This window comes from Crocodylus porosus, unplaced genomic scaffold (genome assembly GCF_001723895.1).
Source record: "Crocodylus porosus isolate Cpor-Errol unplaced genomic scaffold, CroPor_comp1, whole genome shotgun sequence".
NCBI classification, from domain to species: Eukaryota; Metazoa; Chordata; order Crocodylia; family Crocodylidae; genus Crocodylus; species Crocodylus porosus.
The window spans coordinates 16,180,013-16,205,400 of NW_017728886.1; the positions used below are offsets into that span (position 1 = coordinate 16,180,013).

The following is a 25,388-nucleotide window of genomic DNA, read 5'->3' on the forward strand; positions in this document are numbered from 1 at the left end:
TGTACACACCACGCTTTGCATGCCACTTGTACTTGCCCATCAATGATTTACAATGATTTATTTGCACATTAACAGGAATACAGACACTATATTAAGAACATCATCATAATTCTATCAGATGTGGATAGAGCTCCATGGAAGGAAGATGCTCTAATTCGGATTCTCATTGTTACTCGTACCTTTCTCCTTGGATCAATTAAGAAAATATTTTCCTTCTGAGAACTCTCCTTACAGTTTCATTTCTTTTTTTTCTCTCTCTCTCTCTTGCTGGAGCAATGTAGTCGAATGCTGATGATACATTTAGTCCAATTTCAAACCTAAGCTGCCATTTCTAGGCGCAATTCCTTCAGGATTCAAATAACCCTATCTGCATTCACTGGAGTTGACTCACCCAATTGCAATGTGCATGACGGTGGCAGCTAGGTTCTATTGTTTAATACCTAACAGCAACCACAAGTGTGCTAGATGGCTGACAGAAAGCACCAGGCTGTCCCAGAGCAGATCCAGGTCTTGCCCCACTATACGCTCAGATGTGCAGTGAACTCTGAGCTCAACATCATGCTGCTGCAGCCCCTGGAGGGCCCTGAGCCCTGTGTCTTCTGAGCGGTGAGCTCCCCAGCTTATTGGTGCAGGCTCTGGCTCCAGCCCTTGCTTTCCACGCAGCTCTGGGACCCAGGGGTTGAGTGCCACTGCTCTTGTCTCCTCTTTTCTCCTGCTCCTGAATTCAGTCTGGGGGGTAGGAAAGTGTAAATGGCAGAGGTAGTCACCCCCTGGACTCGAGCTACAAGAAAGCAGGGCCCCAGCCATAGGTGGATCTATGATTTTGAAAAGGGAGTGTGACCCTATGCCACCCTTTGCTGTGGACAGAGGGGTGGGAGCAGGAGGGAGGGCAGGCTGCTAAATGTGGGGGGGGCAGGGTCTGAGCTCCTCACCCTGGGCCTAGGTGCTACAGGATACCCTCCATGAGTGGAGGCAGTGGATGAGCTAACAGGAGCAGCACCTTCCCTGCCCTGTGATGGAAGGCTGGGGTGGTCCCATTGCCCCGTTCTACCTCACCCAGATCTTGCGGTGGCAAGGGGCATAGTGAGCTACTTATCTATCCTGGACAGTGTGATGGGAGAAGGAATATTATGCTGAGCACTGGGAAGTAGTGATGGGGATGCAATGCTACTTGTGTATGTGAGTCTGGGGGCCTAGTGGGTGTAGGAAGGTGATGGCAGCAGGAGAAGGGTCTAGATGCCCAGGATTTGGGAGCAGGGCTGTAAGCCTAGAGGTCCTACTCCCACTGTCTGGAGCTCCCAGGAAGCAGAGGATGTGTTCTCAGTAGGATTGTGGCTGGTGCTAGAGAGACTGGGAGCTCCGCACCTGCAAGAAGCAGTGCTCAGGGGGGGCATCTGCCTGCCTCACCCTGAGCACTTAGGGTCGGGCTCCGCTCTGCGCTCTCTGCATGCGTGGGGCTTGAGTCCTGGTAAGTACGGGCAGGCAACGGCTTTCATGGGGCCTCAGAGAGCTCTGGGTGTTGAGGTGAGCATGGACCTTGGGCTCTCATGCCCCCACCCTCACTCCCAGGCACTCCCCTGGGTTACTTGCCATGGCCTGGGCTCCCTGCGCTCCAGCTGCTGCTGCTGTACTGTAAGTGCAGGTGCAGACTCGGGCTGCTGCAGCTCAGGCAGCAGTGTATCTGGGCAAGCAGGGTCCAAGCCCTAAGCACCAATTTGGAGGGCAGCTTTTGGTTGGAAAGCCCATCTCCCAGCAGCAGCTGGAGCAGGGGAAACTCAAGCTGTAGCAGGTAGTACTGCCACGGCTGCTGCTCTCCAGCAGTCAGCATCATATTTTTCCCCACACCACTCTGCCTGCAGCAAGTAATTGAAAGGGGGCATGACTACACCACTGCACCCACTGGATCCAACCCGACTGCAGCCAAAGCAAACTGCACATGCACTTCACAGAAGAAGGGGGTGTGGCTACAACTGCTCTGCTGCAATCCTAGATCTGCCCATTGCTGTACTACACCGACTCCTTTTAAGATCAGCACCTTTAAAAGAATGAGGAAATGCAAGGGACTTTGGGTTGGAGGTTTTGGGCATCTTACTTACACAAAAAGATGGTATGTTCTTTTTTTTTTTTTAAATGAAATGATAGTGCAAACACCTCTCCTGCAAGGCCATAATGGAGGAGCAGGTGTCTTAGAAATAATTTGAGTGAGGTAAAAATGGAAGCTGAAGCACCAGATTTTTGAAAGGGTGTCTCATCATAAAAGAAAGCCTGAATGGCAGCAGTGATGCACAACAGGTAAAACCCTGCCAACCCATGTAGACACACTGTGCAGTATGGAGAAATGTCTTTTATCTGAGCGTCTTAGAGAATACATAAATACAGAATCCCTATCATGCTTTTCAGATAAACTCTGATTCAATTTTCCTACTAATGTGTATTTCATACATTATTGCAAAGAATTGCATTAGTTTTTCAGTTTCTGCTAATTCATGCAATTTAGACCAATACAAGGCCCGCATAAATAAGCAAAAATGCACAGCTCTTCAAACTGTACACGTGCACAGAGAGATATGCACAGACACACATAAAGACACACACAACCCTAAAGCAACATATTGCAGTTATCATCTTCCCATTTTTAAATCATACATATTTCATTAAGCTTCGTGCAGAGTGTCATCTGATTTATGGTAATTGTCAACAAAAGCAAAAAAAAACCAGACAATTTTAACCCTGCAGTATCAAGGATTTAACTGGGATAAAATTAAAATGTTTAGGGAAAAAAACACCTTGAGCTATTGGGAGGCTGACCCGTGAGATGTTGTCATATTTTATTTTATTTTATTTTATTTGTTGTCTGTAGCAGCAGATGCCAGCAGCAACATCTGATGCACTGGACACCTCCAGTGTTATCCCAGCATGCTCATGGCCTGGAGGACTTGGAGTGAGACTAATTTCCATATCAAACCCAATTTAGATGAAACATCTTGGTTAAAAAAAAAAAAAGAGCCAGCGCATCAATAGCCCCTTGATTAGATTTTCATCTCCTGAGCAGACAAATATGAATATTTATTATCATGAATGCAGATTTTCCTCTTTCCATTGCTCTGATCTTGAATATTATCCACTGCTAATTTTTATGAAAATTTGGGCAACATAATGTTTTCACATAAACTGACAGTTCTTGAGATAATCCCGTTATTGTTTGGTGGAAAATGACAGTTTCCGCTTATTCATGTGTTAACGAGGGATTAAATATTGTTTTTCATCACCATAATCTAAGATGGACTGGAAATTAAAAATTGAACATTGTATATTAGCAGAGCTTTGAGGAGCAGAATTTGTTTGCATTCACTTAGTGAAGATCTGTAAATAGCAGTTTTAACAATCAACTGATATCAGCATCATAAAAACACCAGTGACATTTAGAAAGTAAATTCATTACTCTATCTGCTCAGCACATGAAAGGTAGCTAAATAGTTCACAAAGAGGTGTCTCCTTGTAAGAAACTCAGAACTACAATGTCATCTTCATCAAGATTGTTCAAGTGTGAATGGACTTTGAATCCTTTGCACTGGAGTGGAATCTTGTACCATTTTCTTCTTATGGGTGCGACAAGGAAAAGCTTGGTGCCTTCATCTCCCACGCAAGGACTGAGAGAATTTTAGAAGAATGTATGTTTATTTTTAATGTAATTGATAATGCTCTCAGATTCATCCAAGACTTGCTTTCATACCTGCCAATGCACTGGACTTCCACAATCCAAGTTACACTGCTCTTGATCAGTAGAAGCAACTTCTCATTGAAAATAATGGGAGTTTTCCTGAAGATCAAGAACAGTCTGTAGCCTTCAGGGATCAATTATCTCCTTGATACCCGGGCCTAAAGCTCATTGATGCTTTCAAGCATCATGTACATGTACCAAAGAGAGAGGGAGGCCTTTGTGATGTACACAGCCATAGTTCATGTATTATACAGTCTCATGATTTCATACAAACTTTTGAGAATAGAAGATGTAGGAATTCTTAAGTATTGAAACTGTACTTGCAACTTCCTCTTTAGCTTTAGCCAAAAAAGCAGAGTTAACTGAACTGTGGTTGGTCAAAACACATCAAACATCTGCCTATCTGAATCTCCTTCTGACACTGAAAAGTGAAGGAGAAAAAAAGGAGGTAAACCAAAACTGAACTCCTTAAAATTTTGATTGAATTGTATATTTCATGCCTAATTTAGAATGTAATTAAAAATACTTTGATTATGCATAATATATAAAGCCTTCCATTTCCAAGGATGTTAAAGGAATTTACAAAGGCATAAGCACAGCACTGTAGAACTATTGCTGCTTCCGAGTACAGAAAAGTAGTGATGTGCAAGGTAAAGTAAATTTTTGGTTGTGAACATTAAGACAACTTTATGCCACAAGATCATCCAACTTAATGCATAGTGGAAAAGACCACTGTTTTCATATCCAAATACTAAAGACCCAAACTAATAGTCACTACATAGCCACCCATACAGGTACATACTTAGACCAGGTATGACAGGGCATGCAGATTTCTAGGCTGGTTCCCTGCACTCCTAAGTCTGGGAGTTACTTGTTCCCCAAACTAAGAGAACAAGTAATAGCTTAGGGAAGTAATAGCTTAGGGAACTGAAAGACCAGACCTGATTCTGGGGCTGCCCACAAGCTCCAGGAGCTACCTGGAGGCTCCTGAAACTGCTAGGGTTCAAAACCCTTGGACAGTCAGCTTGGTAAGGCTGCTCCGGAGTTGCAGATGCTAGAAGCCCATGCCAAGACTTTTAAGCTTTTGTGCATGTAAGACTGGGGAGGCACAACCAATCATGGAGCCATCTGCATTCCCAGGCAATCTATATTCCCAGGCCTGCTTCTATTTTGCCAAAAGATTGAGATCCAGACGTTTCTGTGACTGTCACGGGGCAGGGCGCAGGGGCGGCCGTGCTCCCTCTGGTGCCCCCACCGTGCCAAGTAGGGCGACTCAGCACCCTCTGTCTCGCCCGCCACATCTTTGATGGTATCTGGTTCTATATGGGAGGCTGCCTAGTTGTCCCCTTGGACACGGGTCCCAAGTATGTCCCGTCCCCTATTCTGGGTGTACCGACCTGGTGCCCCCAGCCTTATGGGCCACGTGTGCCTCCAACCTCCCCTTTAGCACACCCCAAGCCTTGCAGCTGTACCGGATGTTCTCATGTCATATGCTCGCCCCTACCTGGGGTCTCTCGATACGCGCACTCCCTCTCTCTGGGGTTTCTCCGTACACGCGCCCAATATACTCGCCCCTCCCAGGCTTCTGTCCACCCTCTCGCCCTTTCCGGGCCTCTAGTCGCGCGCTCGGCTCTGTCAAGCTCCTGTAAGTCAGGCCCCCATCCGCACGTCCGCCCCTCTCCAGGCTTATTCTTGTGCGTCTGCCCCTCTCCGGGACTTCTACCACGCGCTCACCCTTCCCCGGGACTTAGTGTTAGTAGGGTGCTAATTGGTTGCCCTGGAGCCTCCTATTTTAGTCTGCCCTCCGGGCTTGTCCTCGCATACCAGCCCCTCTCCAGGACTTTTACTGCACGCTCGCCCTGGCATCCTGTTCCCGTGTGTCTGCCCTCTCTGGGGCCTATGCCGCGCTTCTAGCACTCCTCGCCCTCTCTGGGCCTATGCAGCACTTCTCGCACCCCTCGCCCTCTCTGGGGCCTATACCGTGCTGCCCGCGCTTCTCACCCTCTCTGGGGCCTCCACTGCGCTTCTCGCGCCCCTCGCACCCTTTCTGGGGCCTGTGCCGTGCTTCTCACGCTCCCCGTCCTCTCTGGGGCCTATACCACGCTGCCCGTGCTTCTCGCCCTCTCTGGGGCCTCCCAAGGTTGGGGCTCAGGCGGCCTTAGCCTTACCTGGCCCCAGACCCCTTTCCTGGGTCATACGTCCTACTGGGCAAAATACCACCCTCACGGGCTGGGGTCTCAACACCCCACAAACCACGCCTCTCCGGCACTCACCCGCTGTGCCAGCTATGGTGCCAATCGCTGTGCCGCCCTGGCACCACTTGCTATGCCCTTACTGGGCACCAGGAACCCCCGGATTATTGTGGAGCTCCCGTGAGGCCTTCTCGCACCCCTACAGCCTCACCTGGTCCTCCGGTATTCACACAAACAGCCCTACCGCAAAGCAAACTACTAGCCAACCGGCTCTAACTCAAAATAAGCCTACCAGCTATAACATAAGGGTCCAGGCCCAAACTGGCCCTCTTGCAAAGGCATCTCCGTCAGGATTCTCTCTGCCCTCACCATGCTGCTGCCCCTTAGGTGCTCAGGCTGCACCGCTCGTCTCTGCTCTGCTGGGCTGGGCTCTTCTGCAGAGCTCCTGCACCTCGGGCTGCCAGACGGGAACTGCCGCTAGGCTTTGGCCTGGGCTGTTTATAAAGGCCCGGCCCTGCCCCCTTTCCGGTCATGTGACCAGCCTGGTTGCTCCAGCAACCAACACCTGTGCTGCCTTAGGGAGCTTCAGCAGCCCATATTCCTAACGTCAGTAGCAGGCACCTTAGTGCCCTGCTATAGTGACATATTTTTCACTTTGAAAGAATCAGCACTGTATTACTGACAGAAATTTTCCTAGCAGCAATACTAACCAAATCTCAGGATCCCAGACGGGGTCAGGAGACATCAGCATAAAGAATGCTGTTTTCATGCAAAGTTTTGACTAGGTGTATTACAGAGGTTAGCACTTTCCTCTAAGCATCGTGAACTGGCTACTGCAACAGGAAGGATGCTAGACTTCACAAAGCCGATCTGCTGTGGACACTTGTTCCCTATATGAATGCATCACCTCTCCTCCCTATGCTGGAAAAGAATCAAGAATTCCAAATCAAAACCTAGGTGTGCCAATCATTTTTATGCAGGACTCCCCTGATTTCAACAGCACATTTGCCAGTAAACTTAGGGTATTAACACTTTTTTTCTATTGTACTCTGGTGGATTTAAATGAGAAGTTCTACTGAAAACCACAATAGTATTATATGGCCAAAATATGAGGCATATCCCTGATACTAGCAAATATTATGTTTTTAAAAAAAGTAAACATGTTAAAACAAAAACATGCTTATGAATGCAGTTGTGCGCGCACACATGCACGCACGCTCACACAGAGCAGGAGGATGCTTAAGTGCCTACAGCCACAAGCCAAACCTTACCTCTTTCATTTTACATGATACTGAATAAAAATTGAACTACTGTAGTAACCATAGCAACTGCTACATCACTTGGCACTTCTGCTATTTTAAATCACAGTGTACTACTGTAAAGGAATTCATGAACCAACATGACACTTGACTATTTGTGCTCTTTACAGTGTTTCAGGAGGAAAATACATATCAGAATAAACTAACAGTTGTCTATGAATGCAAAGTTTGTTTTATAACCTTACCCATTGCAATCCCTTCTTTTTCTGTCTTTTTTCTTTAAAAAAAAATGTAAAGAAGTGGAAGAGAGCTGTCACAATCCCATTAAGGAAGAAAGCAATTACCAAAGACACCTGATTTCAATGCTGAAGCTGTGACCTGTCACTCAGATGCCAGAATATCTCCTGTGTAATATTCAAATCAAATACAAGGCTAAACACTGGAACTTCTTTCTTTACTATCCAGAAACTGTTGGAGACATGACAAAGGCCAGTCTTACTATCACGTGGGTGTGTGCTTAACTTTAAGCTTGCCGACAGTTAAAATTGGGGGTCAAATTACATGCGTAAAGTTAAGCAAATACCTAAACACTGTATGTAACATTTAAATACAGTAAACCATTTTGCATATTATTACATAAGGTATATTACCAAGAATACACTGTGAAGAATAGTATTTTTATTTAGCTTATTACACATCTTTCTGTTGCTTATTATTAACACTGTGGTTGGCATTTATTTTAAAAATAGCCCTGTAGTGGGCTCTGAAGTATAACAAATAGTTAATAAATAGCATTAACATAACTCTAAATATTAACAACAATGTATTTGCAAAACAAAACAAGGTCTCAACTAAATCAGCCAAATTGTTCTTCTATTCTTTTCAGGGTTTAAGCTTTATTCCTTGCAGTTTTGAAGGATTACTTCTAAATCTACTATGGGATCAAATTCTGATATCATTATTATTTCTTTATTAAAATATTTATTCTTCCATTCAGACTAATTTGCTGAACCGTAAAGTGTCACCGTCTAAAAGTGTAAAGAATTAAAGCGTAGCAGATTAATTTACTGCTCTGCCAGATCGTCCTGTCAGATGCAACTGGTATCCAACAGCACAGTAAATTACTGCACTTAAATGCATGTGTAGATGGTGACACTGGGATTAGTTTACTCTGGATCAGTTAAGCCAGAGTATATTCAGTCACATTAACTGCACATGTAGGCGTGCCTGCAGTCTTTGAAATAAACATGCCTGTGCCAATCTGCATATATGCAAATTACTATGTGTATTCACAGATTTAGTTCAACCAGAATTGATTTTACCTTTTTTTGAAACTGCCGCAAGTTTTAGTACAGCTATTTCATAAACACACTTTTTAGCAACATTTTTGTACATACTTATATATAGTTCAAACTGAGTGCATCTGCAGGAAATGTTTACTGTGGAGTTGCCCAATTACCACCACAGTAGAGTCTCAGTGTCTACAAATGTGGCCTGATTAGGCTGCGGTAAACTAATAAATGTTGCTGTAGGTTAGTACTTGTCAACACAAGTACTATCCTGCAGCGGCATTATTTAGGGCACCACAATACATGTGTAGATGCTGATAGGGCTGGCTAGAACACAAAGGTGCTTCAGTGCAGGGGCTTCCTGCTGGCTAGCCCCACATTGAAGCACCTTCATACCCCAGCTGCCCCCCCTACAGCACATTTAACCGGGTTGGCAGCCTGACTCCTCTGGACCCTCTGTCAACCAGAACTGCTCCACCCTGCTCAGTGTACTGCAACCCTAGGTACACATATAAATGTGGTGCCTGGGAGCAATAAACTCCAACATAAACTGTACCAGAGTTTATTTAATAGAAGAAACTGCATGTATAGATGTGCCTACTATGCATGATATTAGTCCAAAGCCAAAAGGCTCACCATTTACCATCTAGTTCATTGGGCTGGGTCCCAGCAGACTCAATGGCATTTCAAGCCATGGTAACCCCACATCATAACCTTGCTAAATCTGTGTGTACTCCAGATACCCTCCACAAAGGATCCATGTGTTAATTACTCCATCTACTCATAACTGGAACCAGTCATGAGTCCTGGGATCCTTTAAAAATTTATATGCAGATGAGGTACAGGGGAACTTGGTCCAGCTCCACTCATGGAGAGCAGGACCACACTAATTATATGTGCCAGGCTCAGAGAGTGGGGGGGCAGAGGGATTCTGGGTGAACTGTTTGGGTTCTGTTTGGTGATGTCTGCCAGACCTGTAAGGCTTGCAAAGGAACAGGGATGACTGGAAATGGGAAATAAAACCACAGCTCAGGTTCAGGAATGAAGAGGAAGCTGAAATATGTTCAAAGCAGTGGCTCACCATGACTTGAAGAAGAGTCAGCACGGAGGAGGATTGAGTGCAATGGACACTACTCTATACCTTATTCAGATGGGTTGCACTAACCTGTCCTTCCCTATTATCATGTGGGAGCACAGGAAAGCAGGTGCGTTTATTGTAACAGGTGTGCAGGTTTCTTAATATGGTTTGAGATGAGTGATGGAAAGTTTATGACAGAGGATGCATATATATATAACTTTTTTTTTTTTTCAAAAAAATTCCCTATCAGCATGCTTGCTCAATATGGGCCATGTGTTTTATAGTCATGCTCAGTGTTGGATGCATTTAAATGAGCTTCATAGTTAGTTTCTATTACTGAGCATATTCTGTTTTTGGCAGCAGTTTAATGATAGGCAACATATTTAATGAGGTTTCTTTGTAAGCAAATCTAAGGGGGTCTTTAAGAGGAGGCTTGATGCCTACCTAGCTGGGATCACTTGAGCCCAGTTTTTTTTCTCCTGCCCTGGCAGGGGGTCAGACTTGAAGATCTATAAGGTCCCTTCTGACCCTACTTCTATGATTCTATGAAGACAAGCAGTGTTTTTCCCTATGCTGATTGGGGGAAAAACTCATCTTATATTTAAGTAAATATAGTATTTTTTTAAATATCCTAAGTTAATTTTGAATTGTAACACCAATTTAGAACCTGATAGTCTTTATTCTTGGGTAACAATGTTACTACTTTTCAACATACCTCCATAAAGAATGTTTTTGAAGTATTTATGTGGTCTGATTTAATCAATATTTGGTGTTTATTTTAAATATTTAATATATTAAATGTTAATAATATTTAATATATATTTAGTTATAATTTGTTTAGACTCAAACATACATACATTAAAGGAACTCCTGTCTTCTGCTCCAAGGGTTCCTTTACATTAAAGAACCCTTTCCCATAATTGTGGGAACTGTGACATAGCATTAAGTGGCACAGTAATAGAAACCATCAGGGATCTGGGTTTTCTGTTTGCCACAGAAAAATGCGGGTTTCCCCTTTTAAAGGATAAAATCATGGATTTTCCCCTTCAAATCAGGAAACAGTGAGTTTCCCCTTGTAAACTGGAATTGCTTGGGGCTGGGGGAAGTGGGGGAAGAGCAACTGGAGGCAGGGGGCCCCACGAGGTCACGGCTGGCAGGGCTAACCACACCTTGTCGTGCATCCACAGGTGCATCTCAGGTAGAGCCAGGGAGGTGATCCTACCCCTCTATGCGACGCTGGTCAGGCCACAGCTGGAGTACTGCATCCAGTTCTGCGCACCCCATTTCAGGAGAGATGTGGACAACATTAAAAGGGTCCAGAGGAGAGCCACCCGCATGATCCAGGGACAACAGGGCAGACCCTACATTGAAAGACTGCGGGACCTCAACCTGTTCAGCCTTCACAAGAGAAGGCTGAGGGGGGACCTGGTGACTGTCTATAAACTCACTAGGGGGGACCAGAAGGGTTTGGGGGAGACACTGTTTCCCCTGGCGACCCCTGGCATGACAAGGAACAATGGACACAAGTTATTGGAGAGTAGGTTTAGGTTAGACATCCACAAGAACTACTTCACAGTTAGGGCAGCTAGGAGCTGGAACCAACTTCCTAGGGAAGTGGTCCTGGCTCCTACCCTGGGGATCTTTAAGAAGAGGCTTGATGCCTACCTGGCTGGACTTATTTGAGTCCAGCTTTTTTTTTTTTCTCCCACCCAGGCGGGGGGTCAGACTTGAAGATCAAAAGGTCCCTTCCGACCCGACTTCTATGATTCTATGTGTGTGCACACGCATACACAGAGCCAGAAATAAAGCCAGACAGGGTGATGAGAGCAGCCCCGGCAGCTGGATTCAGGTAAGTCTGTGGGAGAAGTGAGGTTGGAGGGCCAGAGCTTGGGGACTGTCTGAGGGGCTGAGTGTGGGGCATTTGTGTGAGTGGAGGGGCTGTGTATGTGTGGAGGGGATATGTGGGTGTGGCATGTGCATGTGTGGGATTCTGTGGGTGCCTGCCAGTGCTGGGGGAATGTGTCTGGGTGCTGGGGCTGCAGTGGGGCAGGAGAGGGTCTAAGGCAGGTGCTGGGATCACTGGTAAGCTCAACTCACTGTTGTTCCAAGGCGGGCCTGCCTGGAGGTGCCTAACCCTCCAGTGGGGGAAGGAGGCAGAGGGGGTCCTTCAGGGATGGTGGGGAACTGCATGGCTGGAAGCATAGACAGAGGCTGGGCCATCACACGCTGCCCCATACTGCCAGTTGGGGCTGGGATGCAGCAGGGAGGACCAGAAGCACAGCTCTGGTCCAAGGCCACCCTGAAGGCAGCTGGAGGAGGGTGAGGGGCTCCTGGCGGTCTCAGTCCTACCTGCAGCAGTTGCAGTGGCTCCTGCTTGTGCAGGCAGTGATGAAGTGAGTTTGACCCCAGCACAGGCTGGAGGGAGGAGGAGGGGACACTAGTGGCACCGCCCCATCCCAGCCTGGGGCTCATGCACTGCACCAGGTGGTCTGGCCATGGCCCCCTGCCACTCAGGCAGCATCTCCCAAACACACATGGCTGCCCCTGCCCCTGAGAATGTGGGCACCAGTATGCAGCTCCCCACCACCCCTGAAGGACCTCCCTTCCCCCTTCCCTTCTCCCCCTTCCCCCACTTGAGTTGTGTGAGTCTGCACAGGACTAGCTGGGGCAGGGGGAGCTGGTAGCCCCCTCCAGCAGGGTTGAGGGGAAAGGGGCTATGGGTTGAGAATGAGGGGCACCAGCAGGGCTGGAGGTGGGTAGGGGGCCGTGGGTTGGGAGTGTAGGGCAAAGGCTGGTCCAGGGGACTCTGAGTCAGGAGTAAGGGGCACACACAGGACTGGTGGGGTAGGAGGCTGATGGTCTGGCGTGAAAAGCATGGGGGCAGTGGGGAGCTGTGGGGCCACAGGGCCGTGGGTCAGGAATACGGGCAAGGCTGCAGGTGGGGTAGGGAGTGAGGGGTACTGACAGGGCCAGGGGGCTGAGGGGCACCAGCAGGATTGCAGGGGTGGGGGGCTTTAGATCAGGAGTGAGGGGAAACAGCCTGGGCAGGGCCAGGGCACTGGTATATGAGGGCTTCTCAGCACCACGAAGCAGCAGGGGGGACAGCTGCAGCTGGACTTACATCCTGGTGAGCGAAGTGGGCAGGGGGAGCTCTGATTTACCATGATAAAAAAAACAATATCAAATGCCAAAATATATAGTTATTTAGAATTTATTTTATTGTAATGATTGAGGTGCTGGTAGGTTTCCAAACTGCTTTAAAATGGTAAATACATCAATAAAACATCATGTTAAACTAATACTAATGTGTATAGTGGTGTTGCATTTTAATTGTGGAAAAATGTGGATTTGGGGCTTTTAAGTCAGAGAATTTTTTATTTTTTGACTTTTTACCAGAGATTTTGGGATTTTTAAATGGAAAAAACTAGGATCCCTGATAACCACCAATACCTAGCTGGACTATTTTACAGAAACGTGGTGGTGGTACCAACTTCCAAAGCTGAAGACCCTTACAAAGAATGCTCTCCCAAGGTATAGTACACTACTATCCGGGAGAGTGATTGTGGCCCAGGTTGATATTTGTAAACTGGCTTTAAACTAGCTTGCTTATGTACTGACAACTACATGACTGCTGCAGAATAGGGATCAGCTGGGCTGCAAAACCCACATGAAATCCTGGTAAATACTTGGGCAGTCAGTCTGTGCAGCGCTTTATGCTGCTGCCAGGATTTGAGCTAGCTAGTTTAGAGGTAGTTCAGATGAGCTGGACTGCACTATACAAATAACTTATACAAGCAGGACTCCAGTTTCTGTGTCACTGCTGACTACAACTGCCCAAGGAAAAAGGCAGCTTTTGTAGGTCCCTATTTAGTATCACAACTAACGGCTTAAATTCCATATTGTAGCTGAGTAGGTTAAAGAATACTGAAGTCACATTCTCTAGTAAGATATCCTTCAACACCAGCCATTAGTCAAAATCTGAAGCAACTTCTGGGGAAAATGGCACTAGCCCACTTCGATGATGTCAATCGATGGCAATAGCTGCAATATGCATCCCTCACTGAAAGAAACATGTGCAAGCCTCTTAGCCAAATAGGGATGAGAAATAGCCAAACTGGGTAAGACTGCTAGCTGCTCTCCTACAAAATGGCAGCCATCTGGCTCAATCAAAGGAATAATATTATCTTTGACACTGCTTGTGTTCTCTCTCCCAGTCACCACGATTGCCGTCTCTAGACTGAGTCTATCTGGCAAGATACTGAAATACTACAGCCAGTATAAAACTGTGCTAGGTCTGAGAATGTGTTTTCACAGCAACCTGAAATATTTCAGATCTAATATCATTGTTACATTAGGAAAGATGATCATTTGGATATTTGATTCCTACTCACCAAGGCATTTATTTTATTGTAGAAAGTTCCCTCCCCTGTACTTCCAGCTGAATATCTCACCATCCCCTGGGATGATGTTTCAAATATTGATTTTCATGTTTGATTGTAGCAACATAAATATTAGGTCATTCCAACATATTTCTCAACTGTTCAAAATACAGATAACAGGGATTCCCCTGAAACATGTCAAAATAGGATGGAGCTGCTTTGGAACATCTGGGTGCACAGCAGAACATTAATTTCACTTAATTTGGTTTGTAGAATTTCCACTTTTTAGTTTAAAAGAGCTGTTTTATCTTTGATGTCTGTCACAATATAAGTGAATCAAAAAGCAATGCAACTTGCAAGCTCTGGATGCAGTTAAAAGTCTAATAACTGGACTATTTTATGCATTTTTCTTTAGGAAACTGGTAGAGAAAAATTTAAAATATAGTACCGATAAGCTGGGGAGCTCATGCCAGCCCCAGCAAGAACCGGTGACACGCCAAAGTCTAAGACTACAGAGAGTATCATTTATTATTCAAAGAGAAAAACTCATGAAGTTATGTGAAAGAAGCAATTCCCTTGGTCCTAGCAGTCTCCAGTTGCCTTTTCCCTTGCCTCTCAGCCCCAGGAAGAGGACCTGCCTCTTCCTTTGCTTGTGTCATGTGACAGCAGATTGGTTTTGGCCCTTTCCTGGATATTTCAGTCAGTTATCAGGCTCTTTTCCAGTGTCTAAAAGGCAGAAAGCAGGGTAGACTTGCACCATACAGGCTAACTAAAGAGATGCATAAACTATGAGATGGTCACAGAAATTTTACTGAATTCACAATTGACCTCAGTTGAGAGACTGAGCTTTGTCTGGGCCCTGTTCACTTGGCCTTCTCAAAAAAAGGAAAAAAAAATGAGCTGGGCTTTGCTGCGGTTTGGCTGTGCAACTGTCAGGAAGCAAATTCCAGCAGATCTGTAGCAGTAACTGGGGGAACTGTAGCTTTTAGGGGCTCTTACAAATGCCAGCTGGAACCAGCTGTTGTCTCTTGCAGGGGCTCCATACTGAATGAAGCAATGGCCAACTACTAAATTGTATTTAAAAAATTGATGAATATACCACATAAAAATGAAAGATCTGAGTGACATTGAGAGAGTCCAGAGGAGAGCTATGTGCATGATTAGTGGTCAAGACAGCAGGACTTACGAGGAGAAGCTGAGAGGCATGGGACTCTTCAGCCTGTAGATGCAAAGGCTCGGGGGGCGGGGGGGGGCCGGTGGCAGTACATAAGTATGCATCAGGAACTGGGAGAAAATATGTTCACCAGGGCACCCAAAGGGAAGACAAGATCTAATGGTCACAAAGCGCTTAGACTAGACATAATGAAAAACTTCTTTACTGTCCAAGTATCCAGAATCTGGAACAGACTCCCCCCAGAAGTTGTGCAAGCATCTACTCAAAATACTTTTAAGAAACACTTGGATGCTTATGTTCCTGGGGTCATCTGACCCCAGCTGACTTCCTGCCCCTGGGCAGGGGGCTGGACCTGATGACGTCACAAGGTCCTTTCCAGCCCTAATGTCTATGAAATCTATGAAATCTATGACATGTTTCTAAACAGAAGGGGAAAAATAGTTAAACTCAGAAGAGTTTGTAGCTGACCTCCGACTGAAGGTCCAAGCTTGCAATTTAAGTGGCTGAGTCCCTGATAAGACGCCAGATCATGATTGAAATCTGGGAACAATTTCCTGAGAGACATCACCAGAAGGCTCAGAATTAGTGCTTAACAGGACAATTAGCATTTGCCACAGAAAGTCATTCACCCACACCAGGCAGAAATCCAGGGTGGTGACACTGATGACATGATAGAGAATCCAAAATTGTAAAAGAACAGATTGTGGAGCTAATTTACCGACCTCTCATAGTCAGTTCATCCTAACATCCAGCTTAAATCTCCCCTGTTGTATTTTAAGATCATTACTTGTCCTGTCACTATGGAGTACAGGAACGATACCAAAAACTTCTCTGTTTGATACATCAGTAGGTTTCTGGCTTTAGAAAAAAAGAATGTGTGCTGAGCCTATTTAAGAGACACCATTTCTACAAATTTCCGTTTGAGGTGTTTTACAATAACATAGATTGAACTTTGATAATGTAAAGGCATTTGAGTGAAGAAAGGAAACAGAAGAAGGTTATGCCCTGAGCAGTTTTGGAAAGAAAAAGACGTGCAGGGCTAGTGCTAAATAAAACACCAACCAACCAACCAAAACAAATAACAATAATAATACCTAAATACAAAATCAAGTTCATGTAGGGGCCTAAGAGCTGGAATAGGATCCAGACCTTCACATCTATATTTATGGAATCTGGGAGCAGCTGAAATACACTAGAAACTGTATTTTGCCATCGCCAAAAAAACTGCCCGGTCCAAGAATACTAAGATCACTGTTTCATCCAGAAATGCATAATTGCCATATTTAACACAAAACTGGGAGATATCTGGTGGTTACAGACAATCACTCTAAGGCATAAGTGCATTAGAGCAAAATCCAATTCATGTACATCACAATTTAATTAAAAAAACACCCTGTCCAGGCAGATGAAATGTGACTAAGATTGGCAGTCTCGTTGTTGAAGATGGGTCCCTGCTGAAACAATTAAGGTGACAAACACAGGGTGGCCAAAAGCGAATATTTTTCATGCCTACTATCAATTTACGGAGTTGCATAAGACATTAGGACGACAATTCATGAGACTGCTTGCAGAAAAGTGTTAAAACGGGTACCTGAGACTCACTTAGGGCTCATTTCCCAAAAAAAGAGCCAAAGATGCTTCCTATTCCATGCTTCAGGTGACCACAGACATTAAGGAAACTGTTAAGGCTTATAACATGTGCCAAAAATAGAGACTTGAGTCAAGTGAATAAGTCCAGGTTGGAGTAAGCCATGTTCAATTTACATTGGCTGGAAAAAGCTGTGTTTGCCATAAACTACTATTCTCACTTCCTTAAGATAGCCCCACTGGAAGAGACCACAGCAAACCAGGTGAGTGTACAGAGCAAATCCATTTTTGTTGAGACAGTAATGTCTGACAAAGAGCTGTAGCTTACTGGGACTGAATTTAAGCAGTCTGCAGTGAAGTACAAGCTTAGTCATTTCATTGCTAGTTCCCATAAGCCCTTGTACAATAGCTTGGGGGGAAAAAGTGTAAAAAAATATACAAAGGACTGGCTTAATCACAGAGCTATATTATTTTTCATGAGGTAAAATTGTTCAGAAATGTATTTTGTGTGTGTACAATTGTAACTGATAAACTTCTTAGGGGAAAGCACGCACCAGAGAGCTTCTGGGTCCTCATCCAACAAAACACGTCAGCAGTTGAATCAAAGAGTTCCCATATAATATCTTAATGTTATAAACAACTTGATTGTTTTCCACCTGGTCAGTATACCTAGTAAATACATATATTTAAATATATGCCTTAGCTTGGTTTATTTCTTTCCACTTATGGCCTGCTAAAAATGCACCATGTTGTAAAAAATGCAAAACACCGGCAACTGATTAGGTAATCCAAATCAGAGTTTAAAAGTCACTGAGGAAACAAGAATAATATAATAATAATAATAATAATAATAATAATAATAATATAGTGATGCTCTGTACGCTATAACAATATAGCAAAACTCTGTACACTGAAACATTTCTGCAGACTTCCCAATGCCTGTTTCATTTTTCCATCTCATTCTACCCTTTTAGCTCGAAAGCAGATGCTTTCAAGGCAAGTTTTCCCCTCCATAAAGCTTTTCAAAATCACAAATATTTTCCTTATTTAAGTGAAGTACCAAGTTCTGAAAATAATGCGTAAAATTAGAATTGACTTCACCATCTGCTAAATTATTGCAGTGCCTCTCAGACTGAAAGATGCAAAATATGGCTCTTCGCTGAGAATCTTATCTGAAGCACTTCGAAGTCAATGGCACTCACTCTGCAGTGACTTCCACAGGCTTTGGATAATGCCTAGAACTCCAACCATCCAAGTACTTAGAAACAGGTGTCATTTTACTAGCAGCAGTCCCACAGACTTCAGAGGGCCTAGCCACATGAGTACAATTTTGCAAATCCAGACCGCAACCTCAAGTACTGTAAAGCAGCACAGCTCTAATAAAGTCAATGAAGCTTCTCTGATTTATACTAGCCAAGCAGGTTTGTATGTTTGTAGTTACTGCCTTTAGATCCACAAACTAATGCAAGTTCTGGGTACACAGAAGACTTTGCAATTGTCAACTTTTTAGGGCTGACTGCTTCATTGTTCATTATTCATATGTGCAATCCCTTGGAGGACTGGCTGTTTGTTATAGACGGATAAGAATAGGAGATTCCAGAAATTGAGAATGAATCACAAATAGTTAATCTACTTCAATATTTAACCAATTACTGGTTTTCCTTAATTCTGTAAATAATACAATCATAAAAACCCAGCATTTGCCTGAACTTCTGAACATTCTCCACTAACAAAATAATTTAAAAGTAAAAGAAAATAAACATTATGTCCATTAAATCAGCACCAGAATTATAACTCATCATAGTTCATACAGTGTTCTTAGCAGATAACATCATTTTTTATTAATAATAATGAACTTAGTTGAGTTTTTTTTATTAGTAATATCACTATAGTGTATCAGAGTCATATTTATATTTCAAGTTAAACCCAAAAGACACTGAAAATAAGCAAGCTGTGCACAGATACATTCCTCCTTACATCTGCAAGCTCTTTGCCCCAAGTTTAGATTTCACTGGTCTAGACAAGATAGCACTCAAACCTAGGGGGAATAATATACTGCAATTGCTTTGCTTATGTTTTGGGATTTTGTTCCTCATATACAACAAAGTGATGAGATACATTTTTTAAATGCCACCGAGCTTTATTCCTAAAAATTGAACTTCTTCTCTGTGGGATACAGTACTATTTGTGCGGCAGACTGTATTCTGACAGATGCAACTGTATAATAAAAAGGCACTGGTAGTTGACATACATGAGCTCTACAATTTCATAAAAGAACAATTAAAATGTTTTTAAGACTACAAAACCCCCCCCAAGTCACTTACCTCCCCCATGCCAGTCTGCAGGATTTTCAGTCCAGTTGCTTTTTCAAGCTTGTCTTTGTTGACAGCTGTTAGGAAAATTAAGATTTACAGAGTTAAGGCAAAGCTGGGACCTTGATGAGTTTGCAGCATTCACTATATAACTAAGCTTTTTCCCCCTGCCAACAAATTCAAAACAACTCTCATGTATCTATGGAATATCTTTCATTGATAGCAGCTCTGCTATTGAGTTCATGGCATTAATTTTTCGTTATTATCTAAAAGCGAAAAAACCAAACCAGACGAGCTTGCTTCAGTATATTACACCTCCCCTTAATTTGCAAATTATGGGAAGAGAAGAATAAAAATAAAACATACCCAAGAAAATATTAGAAATGTTATAATATTAAATGGGGTTTGGATTTATCAGAACTCTAAAATGCTCTGTGCCTACAATGACTGCTGGGGTCATGCAGGATTTTACTGACAGAGTCTTCCTTCTAATAGACCTGTGCCAGACCAACTTTCTTCCCTAGTTCAGTTTGAGCCCTCTGGATGGACTTCCATTTTCTCTCCTTATACCCCTAATCTAGGCCTTAGTCATCTTCTGTCTAGGCACCTTCCTGGTGCTACAGCTATGGGCAATATTTCTACAGTATTTATAACCTACAGATGCAAATACATCACAATAAACAGAATGATCCTTGTTTTGTGGATGAGGTCAATGGCTTACCCTACAATGTGAGCCTACATTTAAATGAATTATCCCAGTGTTTAATTTTGTTTTCCTTTAATACTTTCCACATCCATGAAAAAAAAAAAACCAGTATTCAAACTGAATAGAACCATCAAAGATAAAAAAATCCTGTATGATATGGTCATTCAATTCACTTAGGCACTTCAGGGAAGTCTGTCTTGAATAAGGTAAAATGCATAGACATAAACCAAGGTGGAGGAGTCAGGAAGTAACTTGCCCACACACAGTTGGTCAGAGAATCAGAGCCTGTGCCAGGATTAGGATTAAGGTCTCCCTGTGCCTGATTTTCAGATTGAACGCCCCAAAACATTTACGTACCTATGCAGACTTTCACGTTTTTGAGCACAGACGTGCAAAAACCCACCCAGCACATGCTATCACAAATGCCTAAGATGAATACACTAACACTGTAAGCCAAAAAGGCTACTTGTGTACTTGAGCTGCTTCATACGCTTGGACTAGGTAACACTGAACTGAGGTGCTGTGTAGGAGTTACATTTGAGTCTTATTTTCTTGTATTTTTAAGTTATTCTAAATCTAAATAAACATATGAATCCCTAGAATCAACCCCCTTCTCCTACTTCCTAGGATCCAGCATGTTACTTCTGCATGCTGAGGCTGCATCAACATATTCATTTATAGAATGTACATGTAAATACATTTATGAGAAATGCAAAAATTAAGATGCTTCACAGAAATTGAAAACTCAACCAGCTTGTTAAGATAAATGTAAGTGGCCAGCAGAAGGCTTTACAATCTGCTGTCAGCACAGAATAAATACAATTACACAACATAGCATATGCCATGTAAATACAGTGCAAATAAACAAACCAACATAAACCCCCATCCTTGGTTCTATTCTGCTTATATGATTGATAAGAAAATATTGAGTCTGCTAGATTATTAACTTCTAGAATAATTACAGAGTATTAGGCCAGAAGAGATAAGGTTTTATTTTTTGTCTTCTGTAGTCTCGTTATTACTGAAACTTTTGGATTTTCAATAAGACGCACATAAAAAAATACCTTTATGGCATTAACATTGGCTCAACTCAAGCAACAATTTTACCAGTATTTTATTCCTACTTTATGCCAATAAACACCTGCCAAAATTAAAAGAAAGACTTAAACCATCACTTGAAAGTGGATGTGGCAGAGTAAGGCTTCCTGAATGCACAGTGTGTCCAGGAATGTGGTATTCCATGAGACTCTGGGTGAGGTCAGCAGGAAATTCTGGGTGACAGACCAGGTGTAGGCCAGCCACAAAGGTAGCAGCAAGCTCTTCTTACCTCTGTAGTGTAAATAGTCGTATACAAGTTTCTGTAGATAATAAGGGGTTATTTCCACATTGTAAAGCTCAGGATACAATACGGTAGCAAAAGTGGAAGGCACAGCATCAGAGCCATAGCCAGACATTTTGGTGCCCAGCGCAGGTCATGTGCAGAATGCCACCCTCTGTGCTAGCAGGTGCATCTATACAAGATGTTTACTGTGGAGCTGCCTAATTAGCTCTGCAGTGAACCTTCAACATCTACATGTGACCATGTTAGGCCACAGGAAATAAACTAATTCTGCCCTAGGTTAGTACTTGTAAATACAAGTGCTATGCTATAGTGGAGTTCTTTAGTGCGCAGCAATGCATGTGTAGATGCTGGCAGGATTGGCTGAGGCACAAGGGTGCTTCAGTGCGGGGGCTGCCTGCTGGCTAGCCCCACACTGGACCACCCTTGTGCTCCAGCTGGCTCCTCTGCAGCACATTGAGCCAGGTCAGAGCATCCCCAGGCTGCCAGGCTGAGACCCTGGGCACTCTGTCAGCTGGAGCTGCTCCGACCCAGCTCAACATGCTGCAGTCCTGGGTGCTTGTTCAACCACTGTGCCCGGGAGCAATAAACTCCAGGGCACACTGTGCTGGAGTTCATTGCTCCATACTAATACAATGTGTAGATGTACCCACTAGGTAGTACAGGAAGAGCAAAAGATTGGTCAGCTCCCAACAGTTGCAGGCAATGGACCACTGGATGTGTGCAATGCCTATTATACATAGAGGAAGGGGAGCAAGAAAATAGCCATAGAGAAATTATACAAATATTTAAAGATCATTTTATTCCTAGAAAAAATATAATTTATGAGAAATAAATGTCCTGGATAAGAACACAAAAAGGAAGGGGAAACTGGAAGTTTGTCCAGACCTAAAACTAAAAAGTTACTCCCGTGGATATGGAACACCCACAGACCGTTTCATCAAAGGCCAGACAGCCCTAGGATGTTACAGTAAACAGCTTGAGTGATTACTGAGAAAGGGACCTGACACTAGAAAAAGGCAATATGTGTATAGAAAGATGCAGAACAAACAGAAACACAAGTAAAATGCCTAGAGAAAGACATGCAAGAAGTCACTGCTAGCACCATTACTAAACCATCAAAACAAAAGCCTACCAAAATCAATCCAGGCAAGCCTAGTCATGTGGGAAGTCATAAACAATGTCAGTGATGTGGTAACTGCATGAATATCAAAAGTGACTTGCATTTGGGCAAAAATGTGGAAGTTATAATAAACCAGCCCATTGTGTTAATATGTGCAGAGAAACTATCAACATATATACCATGACGATTATTGAATTTATGAAGTGCAAAAACAGACTCAAGTGAAGAGGAAGAAGTGTTCCTAAGCATTTTCCAAGAAGAGCCCAAAAGCTTGAAATGTAGGCTAATTAAAATGCAGACAAATGGCACCTATGTTATCTCCAAGATAGATACTGGGGCACGACTAAATGTAATTGTAGAAACTAAAATAGAGGGGGCCTATAAAAATGAGAGAGTCTAAAGTGTCTGTGAAAAGCTGTAATGAAGGGACCCTTGTAGTGGCAGGAGGGTGCACCCTCACACTGAGGTATACAGGACAACAACAGAACAAGTTTGTGGTGGTATACAGAGGAACGGGTGAGCTACTTGGTCCTGTTAAGATGATGTATACCATAGGGAGGTTGAACAATGACACTGAACCAAATTTGAAGGCATTACTAGGCATCCTATGAAGATTCACAGGGAATGGTCACCTCCCAGTGACATAAAATACAGTTAAGAGAAGATGCAAAACCAGTGATACCTACTACATGAAAAGCCCCACATGTCTTAAGAAAAAGACACAAAGAAGGGCTACAAACCAAGGCAGGAACGGTGCAAGAGAATACAAGAAACAACAGACCAGACCCATTCCCTGGTAACAGTAAGGAGACGAGAGGGGAACTACAACTATGTACAAACCCAAGGGAGTTGAACAAAAACTTAAAAAGAGGACACTTTCTCTTACCCACAGGAAATGTCTGAGGTGGCACGAGAGTTAAATTTTTAACCCCCAAAATTTACCCTTAAATTTCTACTTCAACTTATATACCATAGAAATACTTCAGCAGGACCCCCCACCACATGGAGAGGCAGCGTGCTGCTGTCTAAGGGCTTCTCCAGCACTGACTGATGCCAAGCCAAGCTCCTGCATTTCCCCCCCTCTCCTGCCTCTGCTGCCTGACACCCGAGCCAACCTGGCCACCCAAACCCCATGCAGAAGTGGTGAGGGGCCTGGTTCTTTTTTTCAGCAGAGCCTTCCTGCCCTAGTACTATAGTTCTTTGATCCATTAAAAGACATCAAACTAGAGCCTCAAAAGATGAATTTGGACTACTACAGCATCATGGAATTGATTGGTTGCTAGTTTCATATGCATCTAGGGCTATGACCACTGCATAAAAATTATATGCATAAAGTGAAAAACCTTTGGCCTGGGTTATAGATGTACAAGATTCTATGACTTAAGGTATCATCAGAGATTCACTGCAGAAATAGATCACAAATCACTGACTGATACATTCCAAAAAAGGACTTGGAGATACACCACCAAGTGTACAGTGATTACTTTTGAAACTGCAGAAGTAAGATATGACTCTGGAGTTCCAACCCGGATGCCACTTAGTTGTGGTGGAAACACTTTCAAGAGCATACTCTCTGTCCAACATTTCACAACCAGATGATCTAAAGCAGACTGTAACCATACATGTAAACATGATTAAAGCATCATGCAAGGTGCCTCCAGGCATTTGGTGATGAACTGGTGATGGAAATGGCTAAAGATGAAACACTGCAAACATTGTTAGAAGCAATAAGGAGGGAAACATTACTATTTCCCAGCTGTAAATTCTCAATATAAAAATGAACTCTCGTGTAGTCATGAAAGGTACAGAGACTTTGATTTCAGCAATGATGAGAAAGAAAAATTTGGAATAAATACACAAATGACATCAGGAAGTGACCAAATGAAAAGCAAAGCCAGAAAAGTCTTTTGTTCAAGGATGTATAGTTTTATGGAAGACATGGTAAGAAAGGTATGAAATGCAAGACATACAAGGATGCCCAGCAAAAAGAACCAATGGCACCCCATGAGCAACTTGATATTCCTTGAGACAAAGTAAGAACTAACATGTTCAGTTTGGGAAGACATGACTGCCTGATTATAATGGACAACTATAGCAATTTCCCAGAAGTAGTGATGCTTGAAGATACCACAATGATGACAGATGTCAGGTATATTAAATCTAAATTTGTATGACATGGAATTCCAAGAACTAAAAATCTTACTAATTACTAAAAATGGACCACAGTTGAAGAATAGGGCATTTCAAAACTTGGCTCAAATGTATGACTTTTGTCATAAGATATCCAATCCGAATACCCTCAAGACAATGGGTTGGCAGAATGTGGAATGCATATTGTAAATAATTTGCTTAAAAAACAAAGGAGGAAGGAGAATATCCCTACTTGGTATTATTCAGCTACAGATCTATACCACTGCAGTGTGGAAAGTCACCTATGGATTCCTATACAACAGGCATATAAAAACTTGACTACCTGACATATGGGCAAGAAATAAAGGGGCAAAGGAGTCTCTGATAGTGTGGAAAAGATAGGGAAAGTACAATCAGATGCATAATTATGAGAAAAAGGAAGGTCACTTCCACAACTATGAAAAACAGTAATTCAGTGCAAGTTTGGCAAGATGGACATTATTCAGTTAAAGTGACAGTAATTAAAGAGGAGTTACCTCACACTTACTTGGCGCTCACAAATCTTAAGAAGGAATCAAAGACTTCTCAAAATCCCTGACAATGAGGATGATATGAGTGAAATAAGGACAGAGACACCAGATGAAACTAATTTACAAATTTACCCAGAATGTGACCAGGAGACTGAACAGTCAAATGCAGGTAAGGACACAGACAAAGAGGAGCTGCAATACAGTAGAGATGAAAGTTTACTGAGACAGCCAAAGAAACTGATTGAGATACACTAGCTTGACTTTGTAATAGCTGTATAGCTTTGTATAGCTTGGTGATCAGGAGGCTAGTGCAAAAACATGACAGTGAGATGTTATCAGCTGAATATGTACCAAGCTTAGAAGCAGGTTTGAAACCAGGTAACAATTCAAAGTACTCTTTAAATATATTGCCATATATACTTAAATCTAAGATAACCTTGAATTTAAGAGGATCCCCCAATAATTATGTTCTATAAATGGAAAAATGATAAATTTGTAATAATTGTCCATGTATAGAATGTAATTATTCATAGACATCATAGACATCAGGGCTGGAAGGGACCTCGGGA

General features: G+C 43.2%; 1 protein-coding gene across 1 annotated transcript in view; it reads right to left on the reverse strand.

The window, feature by feature from the left end:
* The window catches only part of PTPRN2 (protein tyrosine phosphatase, receptor type N2), an 870,593-nt gene that overhangs the window by 318,727 nt on the left and 526,478 nt on the right, over positions 1-25,388 (reverse strand). The window contains exon 12 of the mRNA XM_019528486.1: positions 19,004-19,068. Coding sequence (XP_019384031.1) covers positions 19,004-19,068 — 65 coding nt within the window. The remainder of the gene's footprint in view (positions 1-19,003; positions 19,069-25,388) is intronic.